General features: G+C 37.6%; 2 protein-coding genes across 2 annotated transcripts; one reads left to right on the top strand and one right to left on the bottom strand.

The window, feature by feature from the left end:
* Nucleotides 1-2,242: 2,242 nt before the first annotated feature.
* On the bottom strand, nt 2,243-7,970 carry LOC137290760 (NADH dehydrogenase [ubiquinone] 1 beta subcomplex subunit 7-like). Its single transcript, XM_067821877.1, has 3 exons — nt 7,749-7,970; nt 6,326-6,497; nt 2,243-2,521 (listed from the first exon to the last, which is right to left on the bottom strand). The coding sequence occupies exons 1-3, from the start codon at nt 7,858-7,860 to the stop codon at nt 2,422-2,424; spliced, it is 384 nt and encodes a 127-aa protein (XP_067677978.1). The 5' UTR covers nt 7,861-7,970; the 3' UTR covers nt 2,243-2,421.
* LOC137290757 (probable rRNA-processing protein EBP2) lies at nt 7,933-13,185 on the top strand. The gene is made up of 9 exons (XM_067821874.1): nt 7,933-8,291; nt 9,338-9,421; nt 10,110-10,261; nt 10,992-11,115; nt 11,411-11,500; nt 11,818-11,893; nt 12,080-12,176; nt 12,575-12,713; nt 13,072-13,185. Exons 1-9 carry the CDS (start codon nt 8,241-8,243, stop codon nt 13,135-13,137), a joined length of 879 nt encoding a protein of 292 aa, XP_067677975.1. The 5' UTR covers nt 7,933-8,240; the 3' UTR covers nt 13,138-13,185.
* The last annotated feature ends 198 nt before the right edge of the window (nt 13,186-13,383 follow it).

The raw sequence follows: 13,383 nt of genomic DNA, 5'->3' as shown, positions 1-13,383 counted from the left end.
GAGTAAATAAGTCTGTACCAGACAATCCAGTGATAAACAGCATGGGCATCAACCTGCAAAATTGGAAACCGATTATATGTCATCAAAGTCAGCCCGGTTGACTCTCATACGACAAGCATGGTTACTGAAGGCCGGTATTCTAACCCGGACTTAAACGGGTTTGTCTGTTAATAGTGTTATCTACACTTTAGACATGTTTTCTTATATGTTCTGGTGCTAAGGTTCTAAATAGGTTAATGACACAGCAGCTTGTTGTATACAGCACCATGATCTAATGAGTTCGGATTTGAATTCAGGTTGGATTAGTAGGCATAACTGTTCATATTCTTCTGAATGAAACTGTCTAGCTACGCCCCCTTTCCTTACGGTTTCTGAATAGATCATGTTTTATCTATAGTTTGGTGATCCAGATCAGTGTGGTTCTTGCCCATGAAGATTCGAGTCCCATTTGGTATTCAACATCCCATACTTGTCACAAAAATCAACTAGCAGGATTGGGTGGTCAGGGTGGCTCACTTGGTTGCCACATGTCATCATATACCCACTTCATATCTCAATGCTCATGCTCCTAATCACCAGATTGTCTGGTCCAGCCTCAACTATTTACTGACTGCCGACACAGCTAGATTACTGCTGAGTGCGACGTTAAACGTTATTCTAAAATGGTAATTATGCAAATCAACATGTTAAAGAAATTACATATTGAATCGTTTTTTAATCTAAAAAATCATAAAAGAAAAGGCAGATAATACAAAATCACCCTGCAAAGAATGGAATGACAAATACTAGTCTAAATGAGATGCTAACCACAGCACAGAAGTTGAGTGGACGATGGAAATATTGACTTCAGGTGGAGTTGGGAATAACAGATGTTACATTTGCCTGAATTGTGTCATAATAGGTCACAATCTATGATAAATCAGGAAGAAAGTCACAATAGCTTGGGAAGTAATACAGGGATCAGTTTTAGGTCGGGTACTTTTTGTGCTGTCTGGGAAGATCCTTAAAGGTTACGTGGAACCAAAAAATCAAACATAATTAAAACAAAATTATCACTTATTCACAACATATACATTACAAAATGTGTGAAAAAAACTCCTAAATTATAAGCTTACCATCGCAAATCTAATGGGTAATATTTTGTCCTTGGGTATAGTCCCCTCAAAATGAAGCACTCAGGAGACAGAACTGGTAGGTGTGTACTCAAGAGTAACAAAGTCTTTGGTTCATTTGCTGATATGCAGAGGGCTCATTGATATGATGTTTGATTGGGTATGGATTCACATAACCACACCAAAACTTTGAGTTTGTTATTTGGGACTTTATTAACTAAGATCCTGAAACCGTTGTGATCCTTGTGGAAGCAAATCTGTGAGTTGTCATCTCATTCTGGCATTTCTATGATATACACAGTACTACTGGCTCTGGTGGACACCTATTTAAATGTTCTTACCTACAGACTTCAATACTGTCACCCAGTATGTGCTTTGAGCATGTACCTTGTGGATAGATACCAGCCCTACTGGGTTCCTCCACATCATAATTATCATCTCAACCTTTTAATAACAACTTGTAGGAAATGTTGACTAAAGAAAAAGAAAATGATGTCATTGGCAACAACACCAGCCAGTGATCATGGTTATCAGTGTTCGAAAACCTGGTCAAGGTAAACTCCAGGTGTAAGGGCAGTGGGGTAGCCAAGTGAATAAAGTGTCCACTCATCCCACTGAAGGTCTGGGTTCGATTCCCCACATCGCTTCAATGTGGGAAGCCCATTTCTGGTGTCCCCTGATGTGATATTGCTGAAATGTTGCTGGAGTAGCATAAAACCATACTCACCAATTCACTTACTCCAGCTACACAAGCTTGCACGCTAAATGGAATTTATACTCCACATCAATACAGTACAGATCATTTATTCACCACTGTGATTGCCGTCTCTCTTATATTTCCACAATTAAGAGGGATAAGTATCAAATCCATGGTAGTAGTCCTTAAATCACATGCAAATGACTCAATTCGACTTTGCAGACAAAGACAAATGTCAGATAAGCTGGGTCTATTTCCTGTTGGTAACAGACAGGCAGACACTTATGTTATTGTCGAGCCAGACAATTCGATGGGTGTTTGTACTTCCAGCCATTTAATATGATTAACATCAGTTTCCATTGTTTTCCCATTTATCTAATATTGAAGAGGCATCATGATGAACATGACACTAAAATCATCACAAATGCGGTCATAAGTTCAAAATAATATATTTAACAGCACTGAAGAAACTCCAAAAACTATCCAGTTTCTCTGTGTCATGTCCACATATAACACAGAGTGCCTGGATCTGACAGTCTACACACAGTCTCATGTATACACTTGGATATATCCTGTATGTACAGTTCATAAAACAGGTGCCCAGTCCTAGCATCAATCTCCTAGTTCCTCTGCTGCATCTTTCTGTTGTATCCTCTTCTGTCTTTCCAACAATCGCTTTTCTCTCTCATATTCCTTCATCCTCAAGACAAAACTGAAACAATTTATCAATAATTTCAGTCATAAAAATGCCCAATCAGATATCAAAACACTAGACACATTTTGTCATCACATACCCCTTGTACAAATTGTTTGGTGATTTTAATGCCAGAACAGCGAGTGAGCCAGATTTTATAGTAAATGACGGTTCTGACTATATACCCGTTGGTGACGATTACGCGCAGGATAACTTTGATAAACCTCGCAGTTCATATGACACTGTCACAAATATGTATGGAAAGTGTTTACTCGAGCTGTGTAAATCGATGAGTATACACATTGTGAACGGTAGAAGTTTGCCTGATATCCCTGGAAGTTTAAGTTACATTTCAAAGACTGGCTGTAGTACTGTTGATTATGCGCTTATTTCATCTGAGATGTTCAACAATATTGATAGTTTTGAGGTTAAACCTCGTACAGAGTCGGATCATCTCCCGATTGTTTGTGTAATCCATGACATAATCGCTTCCACGCCTAGCGTAAGTATTGATACAGTAATACCCATGTTCAAGTCCGTAGGGTATAAACTACGGGAGGACCAGAGAGATAGTTTTCATACGTACTTGGTAGATGGCATAAAGAATGGTATCCTGAATGATTTCAGAGATCTACTGTATATTGATGTTAACTCTGCCATTTCAAAAATTACATCCCTACTTCAATTATCCGGCGTTAGAGCAGGAGCCATCAGACTCACTTCACCTTATCACCGTCAATCGCGCCAACCTCCTTGGTTTGATCAAGAATGTGGCAAACTTAAGTCTGAAAAATACAGACTTTTAAACTGTTTCAGAAAGCATAAATGCGATTCTAACCTCGATTCCTATTTGAATGCAAAACACAATTTTAAAAAATGTTGCGAATTAAAAAAAGATAACTATTTAGCCAAAGCTGCAGATGATATTAAAATAGCAGCAAGAAATCCTGACTGTAAGATATTTTGGAGCACGTTAAAACGCTATCTTCAGAAAACAGTTCCCACAGATAATATTTCTCCGTACCAATGGTATCATTACTTCAAAGGTCTCCTTTCCTGTAGAGATACAAAACAGCTTTCAGATTTTGATAAATCAGTGTACGATTTCGTCTCAACGCATAACTGTGACGATTGTGAAGAGCTTTCATTCTCGCATGATGTTTTGTCAACTCCAATTACCGAAGAGGAGGTAATAAAATCTATAAATGAATTGAAATGGAATAAGGCAGCGGGGCATGACGGTATCCCTCCCTCATTTTACAAATGTACTTTTACTTCTTTAGTGTCATATTTGAAAGATTTATTTAATGCAGTTCTTGACAGTGGTAAATTCCCATCGGTATGGAATATAGGCATGATTGTCCCTTTATTCAAGTCTGGAAGTGTATCAGAACCATGCAACTATCGTGGAATATCTCTTCTAAATATTTCTGGAAAATTATTTGCTAATATATTAGAAAAGCGTTTACGTCCCTGGGTTGACCTAAACGAACTACTTGACGAGGCTCAGGCTGGTTTTAGATCCAATTATAGTACAACTGATAATTTATTTATATTACAGTCATTATGTACAAAGTACCTCTGCAGACCTAAAGGGAGATTCTATTGCGCTTTCATCGACTTTAAGAAAGCCTTTGATTTTGTTGACCGTAAGAAATTGCTATTTATGTTACATACCAAAGGGTGCCATGGCAAAATGTATAATATTTTAAGAAGCATGTATGACTCTGTTGCAGCCTGTGTTAGAACTAATTCTGGCAACACTGAATCGTTTAATACTTCCGCTGGTGTGCGACAAGGCTGTGTATTAAGCCCCGTACTCTTCATATTCTTTATTAATGAACTTGTAGATGATATGTATAAATCATGTAATAATGGAATATTTGTTACTCCCCAAATCAAAGATTTACTTTTGCTTCTCTTTGCAGATGATATTGTTACGTTTTCATTTATGGTAAACGGACTGCAGAGACAGATAAATATTCTTCAATCATTTTGTGACACATGGGGACTAGAGTTGAATATGGAAAAATCTAATATAGTTGTCTTTAGAAATGGGGGCATAGTGGCACATTCTGAAAAATGGTTATTCCGGGGCAAAAGTATGAATGTTGTTTCATATTATAAATATTTGGGTCTTTTATTTTCTAGCCGATTAAATTGGTCCATGGCATCTAAAACTCTTGCAGCACAAGCTAAGAAGGCATTATTTCCCATTTTCAAACTCTTTAAGGCTAATAAATTTATTTCATTTGACTCAGCTTGCTTACTTTTTGACACTAAAATAGCACCAATATTGTTATATGGATCTGAAATTTGGGGAGTAAACTACTTCGAAGCCATTGAAAATGTGCATGCATCATATTTTAAAAGATTTCTTACTGTAGGTAAATTTGCTTCCAACAAAGCCGTACTTGGCGATACAGGACGCTATAACATGCATATTGAGAGTCAAATGAGAGTTATCAGATACTGGATTAAACTTATCAGAATGCCCGATTACCGCTACCCGTATCAAAGCTATCAATTATTATTATCCCTAGACAAACGTGGAAAGTATTCTTGGGCTTCGGGTGTGCGAAATGTGTTATTTTCAAGCGGGTTTTCTTATGTTTGGTTTAAGCAAGATGTTGGTGATATAAAAATGTTTCTGTCAGCATTTAAACAACGAATAAAGGATATATACATTCAGAATTGGCACGCATCAGTAAATTCATCGAGTTTTCTAAGTCATTATTCACAATGTAAATCGATGTTTGGACCTGAAAAATATATTAGGGTCCTTAATGATAAGTCCCTTTTAAGACATTTTTGTAAATTTAGAATCTCTCTACATGCCTTAAAAATACAGCGTTATAGAAAAGATAAAAATACACTAGAAGATTTATCATGTTCTTATTGTTCTTCTGGTAAAACTGAAGACGAACGTCACCTATTATTAGATTGTGAGGCATTCTCTGCCGGACGAAGGAAGTATTTAAAATGCTTTAATGATTCCCCACAAATGATATATAAAATACTTAAATCTAAAAACGATGACACTATTAAATCAGCTGCCAGTTTTATTAAACATTTGATGTCCATCCTTAAATTACATGTAAAACCATAATTTCGTGTCACGTGACCAATATTTGTTAAAAAGAAAAATTAACTGTACTATGGGCCACTGGGCCTTCACTACTGAATAAAACCTGTCTGTCTGTCTGTCTGTCTGTACAAATGAAAGTTTTATGATGATTTCGGAACTGTGTCCAAGATAGCTATTAGAAACATTCAGATTTGTTTGTCAACCAAACTTGTTTCTAGGTTATAAGAAATGTGAGTGAATGTTGTTTTGCATTGTGTAATATTCAAAATTGACAACAAGAGCAAACAGCCACACTACTATGCACCAGTGCTTGTAACTAGCCTTGATGTGTACAAACACACATCTTACACTTTGGTGCCTTGCACAGGGCAAAGGTTGCCCATTCGAAGGTAATCTGCCCATACACATCTACAAATGTCACATATGGCTCTTGAACACAATCTCTGGAGAATTTAGTACTACTAGTATTACATGAACTAATATTCAATAGATCATGAAGGTTACATTTGTAGAATATGTTTATTTGAGATTACTCTTTCTTAGTACAGTACAGATTCTAGTATTTACACTGGGAAAGTGTAATCCTTGATAAACCATGTTACATTTGGCCACTTTCTAAATGGCATTGTGTATTCTCAACAGATCTCAACCTACTTATCAACATAGTTAACTTTACATAAAGACATCAATTCTTTACCTGTCATCCAATCAAACGAGTTAAACTAGATACTCACTCCTGGTATTCACACTCCTCATACACATGCCTCTCATGAGAACACTTTGAAAGGACAAATGGGAAGTTGCTGTCTCTGCATTTCATAAACGCCATGAAGTCGTCTACACAGTAGTCCCTTTTTTCTAGGGGTATCCTGGCCTGATCCAATTCCTCCCTTGTTGCCTTGACAGCTGAAAAATCATTTTCATCTGAATATCTCAACTCGGCAAGTTGTAAGATAAAATCATGTGTTTTCAAGATAGGATTGCACAAAACAACTGTTTGTCTAAGAGCAAGATGAGATATTTCCACCAATGGTCATTATCTATAAATTGCCAAGGCTAAGTAAGACTCTTTGCTGAATGTATGTCATGTATTACTACCAGTAGCTATGCAGCAATATTTATCAAACTCTTACTGTCATCATGGTTGTTTCGGGCCCAGGATCACCTAAATGTCAGCAGTCTGTGCCAGAACCTGTTGATTCTAGGAGGCAAATCCTTGGCAGGAACTTAGTGTTGATTTCAGGGTTTTTTAACTTCATTATTATTGACTGATCTTACTACTGGTCAAGATGTAACTGAATTATACTAGAAGTGGGATTTGAACTTCTGGTTAAAGCCATATTTACATAATAACAACTGATTAACTGGGAAAAGGAAGAAATAATAGTATCACAATTCACAGTGAATTCTAGCAGGATGCCAAAGACATTTTGGAAATTTATTAATAAGTTATGGTTATCAGCCAGTTATTTCTCTCAGCGCTAAAGATAATACTGTGAAAACTATACTGGCTAGCGAACAGTTATCACCATATTTTAGCGGTATTTACACAAAATTAGTCCACCTATAGTTAATTCAACGAAACAAGATTAATGATGATACCTAATCAGCTGTTCACCAATGTGTACAGCAAATTCACTGCTGCCGATCTGCACATGTATGATACTGATGTATGGCGATAACTGTTCGCTAGCCATTAACATTTTACACCCACATCATCATTCAGTATGAGTACTGATATTTGTAGGCAGTACATTTGTACTGCACTGGTCAAGTCCATTGGACATGTTTAAAACATTTAGCTGATCTGATGGTCAGTAATTTTATTAATTTCACAAATAATCATCATAAAAATATTAAAACATTGTTCCATGTGACTTCTTTCATCTATCCATATTATGTTTGTCGTCTAGTTATATATGATGGACTAACAGTGAGCCAGTACATGTCAAAGTTACAATGATCAAGATGTAGCACTTTTGTATTTATAATATACGATGACATGCACTTTCAAAGTCTGACCACCAGATCCCCTACTCTCACGACAAGCAATGATTAATCATTTAATGAAGAGCAAATCTAACCATGGTTATTTTATCACCCGATAACTCGAATAAACATTATCAGTGTCACTAATATGCAATGACAAATACTCACTTCTTTCTTTCCGTCCGTTTTCAAATCCCAAAAGGGGATCAAATGTTGGAGGTTTGGTGATATTAGGAGCTGTGTCTGGATGCGAAACATATGCATACATCATATTCCCCATTTTTCATGGAAATAATGTTCTCAATATCTAACCCCTATCCGTGTCCTCAAAACTCTCTGGCGAAGGGCGAGAGTTGAATAGAAATCTCGCAATCAGCGAGACTGCAACTTGATGTCCTCTAAGTAACTGTAACAGTGGCACGCTGTCCCTTCAAAATAATAGAAACTTAACTGTATGTAGTGGAGTGTTGTGATGAATAGTAGTGGCAAGTAACACACAAAAATAAATTATTATTGACAGGGACGCGACAATATTAATTATTTATTTAGGACATTATTTGACAGTTCTATTTCCGCTTCCTGTGTTTTCTTATTGCACGTGTTTACTGTTTTCCTAGTCGGTCTTCTCCTTAGGGGGTTTGTACGAATACGACCGCCATCATGTCAGATTCAGACTCTTCAGATTACGAGAGCATGGATACGGATGAAGAGGTAAATCGAGTAAAATTTGCGTCTCGCTTGGATATTGGCCAACTGGGTACCGAATGGACATGGGTAGCGTAGCTTGTGGTAAAAGCTTGCTCTCGTCACTCCGATGACCTGACCTGGGTTCGATTCCCCACATGGGTACAGTGTGTGAAGCCCGTTTTTGATGCTCCCCGTCGTGGTGTTGCTGGAATATTGCTAAAAGCGGTGGATTGTGGATTATGTAAACACTGGGCTTTAGTGCAATCCCGGCAACTGCCTCTTTGTAACTAATTCTTAAGCGATACAAAGAATCTATCTCTTGAATATTCCTCTGTGAAAAAAGAGACATAAGCCGGTTACTCGGTACAGTACTTGGCTTATCTGCCTTGCTGTGTAGAGCTCCATTGTTGTGATGTAGGAAATGAACTGTGTATGTGTAATGGGGTTATTTATTATAGGTGTTTCTGATGATATAGTGTTAGTTTTGTTAGCTTACTTGGGTCAAAAATATTATAAATTCTGGTAATATTAAATGGATATTCTTACCAATGTTTGCGGAGACACGTGGGTTAAGGCTATCGCTGGATTGTTTTGGAGTAGGTTGCATGCACTGGACGGTTCCATTCCAAGGGTAGGGGTGTGCACTGCGCTTAGTAGGATAGGCCTGATATTGTGTATATAAGGAACACAGATTTAATTGTCTGAGTTGGAGACACCAAAGGATAAGTGAGCCCTTGTTTCAAGATGAAACAGCTTTCCCATTTGCTTTGTGATGAAGTAGAATTTGTTCCGATACGGACCAGTCCTGATTTCGTGATAAAACAGATGACCCCCACCCAACACAAACACTCTCACAGCAAAGCACTTAAGTCATAGTAAGGTGGACATAGGTATAGATAACTGGGCAGGAAATAAAGGCATTTAGTGTTAGGGGTACATTTAGCAGTAGTATTGGTTTGGGAATGGGAAATACTGAGGTGATCTTTTCATAAGTTAAATTGCAGAGTTATCTCCCTTAGACCATTTAACCCTTTGTCCTGTGTGTTACATAGTTCTCCTTGCCTTTTCAGCTCCAGGCAGCTTTTGCCAGTGGTACACTAAAACCAGGCTTAAATGTGGTTGCAGAAGAGCCGAAAACATTCATCAATGACACAGTGAGCAATCTATAGCTAAGATTCTTGATTCCAAGCTGATACCAGTAACTTGTCTTAAAAAGTAGTGTCTCATTTTTTTATTTAAGATTTTGCTTTGGAATTTTGTTGCTTTAAGTTTCCCCACAAATCCGACCATGTGATTTGTGAATAGTGAATAAAATCAGTGTTATAACCTGATGTTCCTAATGCGTTTCTTCCTTCTATTATGCTTCTCTGATGTAGTGTCCGATAAATTGGACATTGCAGGCAATGGCTTTACTAAACTCCATTCCTTTGTTGTAAATATTGACAACCAATCAGCTATTTTGGGTTCACTTCAGAAATGGCATGGAAACCTCCTGTTCTGTTAATATCACAACCACCCGTGAAGATCTTTTGTGGAATCGGTCTTGAGGAACTGAAGGCACCTATGCTTGTAAGAGGAGACCAACAGGATCGGGTGGTCATGGTCCCTGACATGGATGACCTATGTCATCAGCTCCCAGTTGCTCAGATCCATGCTCATGCTTTTGATCACTGGATTGTCTGGTACAGATTGCCGCCATATAGCTGGAATATTGCTGAGTGTGGCATAAAACTAAAAACTAAACTCACTCACTCGCTCACTATTATCACAATTATAGTGTTTCTTTTACAGACTGATCTTGAAATATTTCATGAAGATAAACATCTTACTGTTGAATTATAGGAGGGCATGGAGACAAAGCTAAAGGCTTTCCAGCAAAATTTGGAATGGATAGAAAGACTGGACTTGACAAATGAACCAGCTCCACCTCCTCCAGGAACAGACTTTGATGGTGAAGATGACGTAAATGATGACTTCAGGAGGGAAATGAAATTGTAAGTTTCAACTATTGTCATTTAATTTCTGATATTTCTTGTTTCCTTCTTGTTATCCCATGCGTAACTTATTTAACATAATCAGTTTTCTTTACTGCATCTGTCTTATGACAAACAATGCTACGAAAGAACTGTTGTAACAATTATAAATTTGACTGTAAACAACCATGAGTATAATATTGATGGTAACGCCTGCATTAAGCATGGCACATTTAGCATCCTAGTATTACAAACATTGTCAAAAATATTTGATGATAAAACATATATGTCAAAACAAATACCTTGAACTTACCTGATGAAAAGGCTTGTATGAGACTTATACTGTCGAGAGTCAGTGGTTAGTATTTGAATGTTAACATACAACTTTTAAAGGATGTTCCTGAAAAAGGTGACGAAGGGTTAACTGAATCATTACAAGATATCAAAATAGTAGACTTCATGATGCATATAACAGATGTATTTAGTCAGGTAATAAATAAACACACAATCCAGAGTGTCAGTTGCTGTCTTGTGTCTCTCTGTCATTGAAATTATCATCTGCATTATGCTGATGGCTTTGAAGCATGTTTAAAAGTATGACATCTGTGAGGTTCTTGAAAATCCAGTGAAGTGTGCCACATGTCTCCAGTTTGGGACTCTTCTTGCCTTTAGTCCTTTAAACTTGAAACTAGAAAGACCTGAAACAAGCAAGGGCAAGGTAGATCCCTACATCATCATTTATCAATTGCAGTTACTGCCAGGCTCAGGCATCAGTTGTGAAAGGTATGGCCAAGCTTCATGATTTGGGAGTGCCCACCAAGAGACCAGAGGACTATTTTGCTCAGATGGCCAAGTCAGACGACCACATGAAGAAGGTGTGCATTGTATCTCAAGGGTGTACCTACATCCTCTGTATCTCCAGTTTGCACTTTGGTAAACCTACAGTGCCCCCTTCATACATTTGCCTGGTTCTTGCAATTTCAGGTTGCCTGCCCTTGATTTTCATCATCCAGATAGTTCAGATATGCTACTCAATCTAATGGACACATAAAAATTGGAACTACAAAACAGCTTCAGCAACATGGTGCTCAATCTTTTTTCTTAGTAAATGGACAGGCCATGTATTTGCACAGACATGATGTAGCTATGTTTTGTTGGTTTTTTCACCAGGTCCGAGAAAAGCTCCTTGAGAAGCAGATTGGTATGGAGCGATCTGAGAAAGCCAAGAAAATGAGGGATCTGAGGAAGTATGGTAAAAAGGTAACCACATGAAGCATGGAGGATGTGATTACTTCCATTTTTAGCTCAGCAGACGAAAAGTCAATTTACCTGTCATCCAGATTTGTCAAAATCATCTTTGGTTCACTTGACAAAGTGTCAAAGTAGCAATTGATCTCTTGAAAAGTCTTTAATGGTTGATTACATTTATAATATGAGCAGGACATGACTTATGTGCCACATAAGAAATCAAAGCTTTTGTCTCTGCTGCTCTCCCTGGCTCTAAAGTTGATTATACCAAACAGATACCTAGTGTACTTAGATTTTGTCAATTTGAATGACTCCCATCCTCTTTCCAGGTGCAAACAGAAGTTCTGCTACAGCGACAGAAAGAGAAGCGAGAGATGCTACAATCTGTAAAAAAATACAGGAAAGGTAAGTTTGATGAAACTCACTCACTCACTCACTCACTCACTCACTCACTCAGTGAATAAACTGTGTAGATCATTGACTGATCAAACCTGGTTAAAAATAACTCAAATTTGTAATTAGGAGTTTTATGAAAGTACTGTGATTACTGTGCCTAGAGAGAAGCACTATATGACCATTTGTACCGTGCAGGTCAGTTGAACAAACTGGACTTCCTGGATGATGTGGAGAAGGCAGAAGGGAAGAGGAAGCAGACGACGGTACAGAACTTGGACAAGAAGAGGAATCAGTATGCATCTTATTCTAACAACTCAAACTTTATGTAGAGAGAGTAAAGTTTGGGATAGATGTGTTGTAAATATTTGAGATTTCTGAGACACTGATTATAGTTTGACCATTCTTAATACCCATCACACAAACCAATTTCATTCAGTTATCTGTTTCCTTGCCATTCACCAATTCATGTCAGTAGTGATGTCAACGAAGTCCTACCTTTTTCTGTATGTAACCAAGAAGGATTTTGAAAATCAACAGTTTGGCATGCAAAGGCGAGGTAACTTTGAAACAAATTTTGCATTATGTTTTTCTTGGGCACAAATAGACCCCTTATTGGTCAACATTGCCCTAAAGCTATCAAACCAACTTGAATGTTTTCTCAAATAGGTCTGCCTTCACTTTCTTTCTCAGACCTAACAAAAAGCGCCAGTTCAAGAACAAAAAGTTTGGATTTGGAGGTCAGAAGAAGAGGTCGAAATACAACACTAAAGACAGTGCAGCTGATGTTTCCGAGTTTGCTGGAGCGAAACACACCGGAAAGTTTGGAAAAGTGAGAATAAACAGAATAATGCTTTTCTGATTACCTTTGGTCATCTCAGTATGGCTGTGAAACTGGGTTTCTTTCCACAAAATTGTTTGCAATGCCGAGAAAATAGGAGTACAGATAGTCAATCAGAGCACTGAAATGTCTTTGTGGAAGGATTGTGTTTCTGAATAGAGATATAACATCTTAGAAATTTGTTACATATAATTCATTTTGAAGTAGAATTTCTGAAAGAGGGCACTTAGCTAAATGGCAGTTAGCCAGTCTGATGATGGACTTAGTCATAATTGTAGCATATATGTTGTAATGGTGAACACAAAGAACTTACGGAATTATACAGATTGTTTTTCCCTCTTTTTTTCAGAAGACGAAGAAAAGTGGGAGACCAGGGAAGTCCAAGAGAATGAAAATGAAGAACCGAAAGAAATAGCTTCTGTATACTTGTCTTGTTTTGTAAATAAATGTGTATCCATAGTCATTAAGTTTGTTATTCTCAAGTTGGCCTGGTTTGATCTTTTTCTGGAAACAGTACCAACCCAATCACCAAAGTTGTACGGGACCAGTTCTAACACAGAATTAATACATTGTATCCCAGTTGCATAGATCAGTGCTTATGCAGTTGATCACTGGAATGTCTGGTCCAGACTCAATTATTTACAGACTGGACAATCCAGTG

This window comes from Haliotis asinina, chromosome 7 (genome assembly GCF_037392515.1).
Source record: "Haliotis asinina isolate JCU_RB_2024 chromosome 7, JCU_Hal_asi_v2, whole genome shotgun sequence".
In the NCBI taxonomy this organism is placed as follows: domain Eukaryota; kingdom Metazoa; phylum Mollusca; class Gastropoda; order Lepetellida; family Haliotidae; genus Haliotis; species Haliotis asinina.
The sequence above is the reverse complement of the archived record's forward strand: the minus strand, read 5'-3'. Positions and strand labels throughout refer to the sequence as shown.

What these genes read in the sequence shown, in the direction of transcription:
- LOC137290760 (XM_067821877.1), bottom strand. Translation starts at nt 7,860, where the DNA reads ATGGGGAATATGATGTATGCATATGTTTCGCATCCAGACACAGCTCCT. An exon ending in AAACGGACGGAAAGAAAGAA is followed by an intron (nt 6,498 to 7,748) that starts GTGAGTATTTGT and finishes ATGATTTTTCAG; the next exon opens with CTGTCAAGGCAACAAGGGAG. An exon ending in GAGGAGTGTGAATACCAGGA is followed by an intron (nt 2,522 to 6,325) that starts GTGAGTATCTAG and finishes AAATTGTTTCAG; the next exon opens with TTTTGTCTTGAGGATGAAGG.
- LOC137290757 (XM_067821874.1), top strand. Translation starts at nt 8,241, where the DNA reads ATGTCAGATTCAGACTCTTCAGATTACGAGAGCATGGATACGGATGAA. An exon ending in GCATGGATACGGATGAAGAG is followed by an intron (nt 8,292 to 9,337) that starts GTAAATCGAGTA and finishes TTGCCTTTTCAG; the next exon opens with CTCCAGGCAGCTTTTGCCAG. An exon ending in TGTAAAAAAATACAGGAAAG is followed by an intron (nt 11,894 to 12,079) that starts GTAAGTTTGATG and finishes TGTACCGTGCAG; the next exon opens with GTCAGTTGAACAAACTGGAC.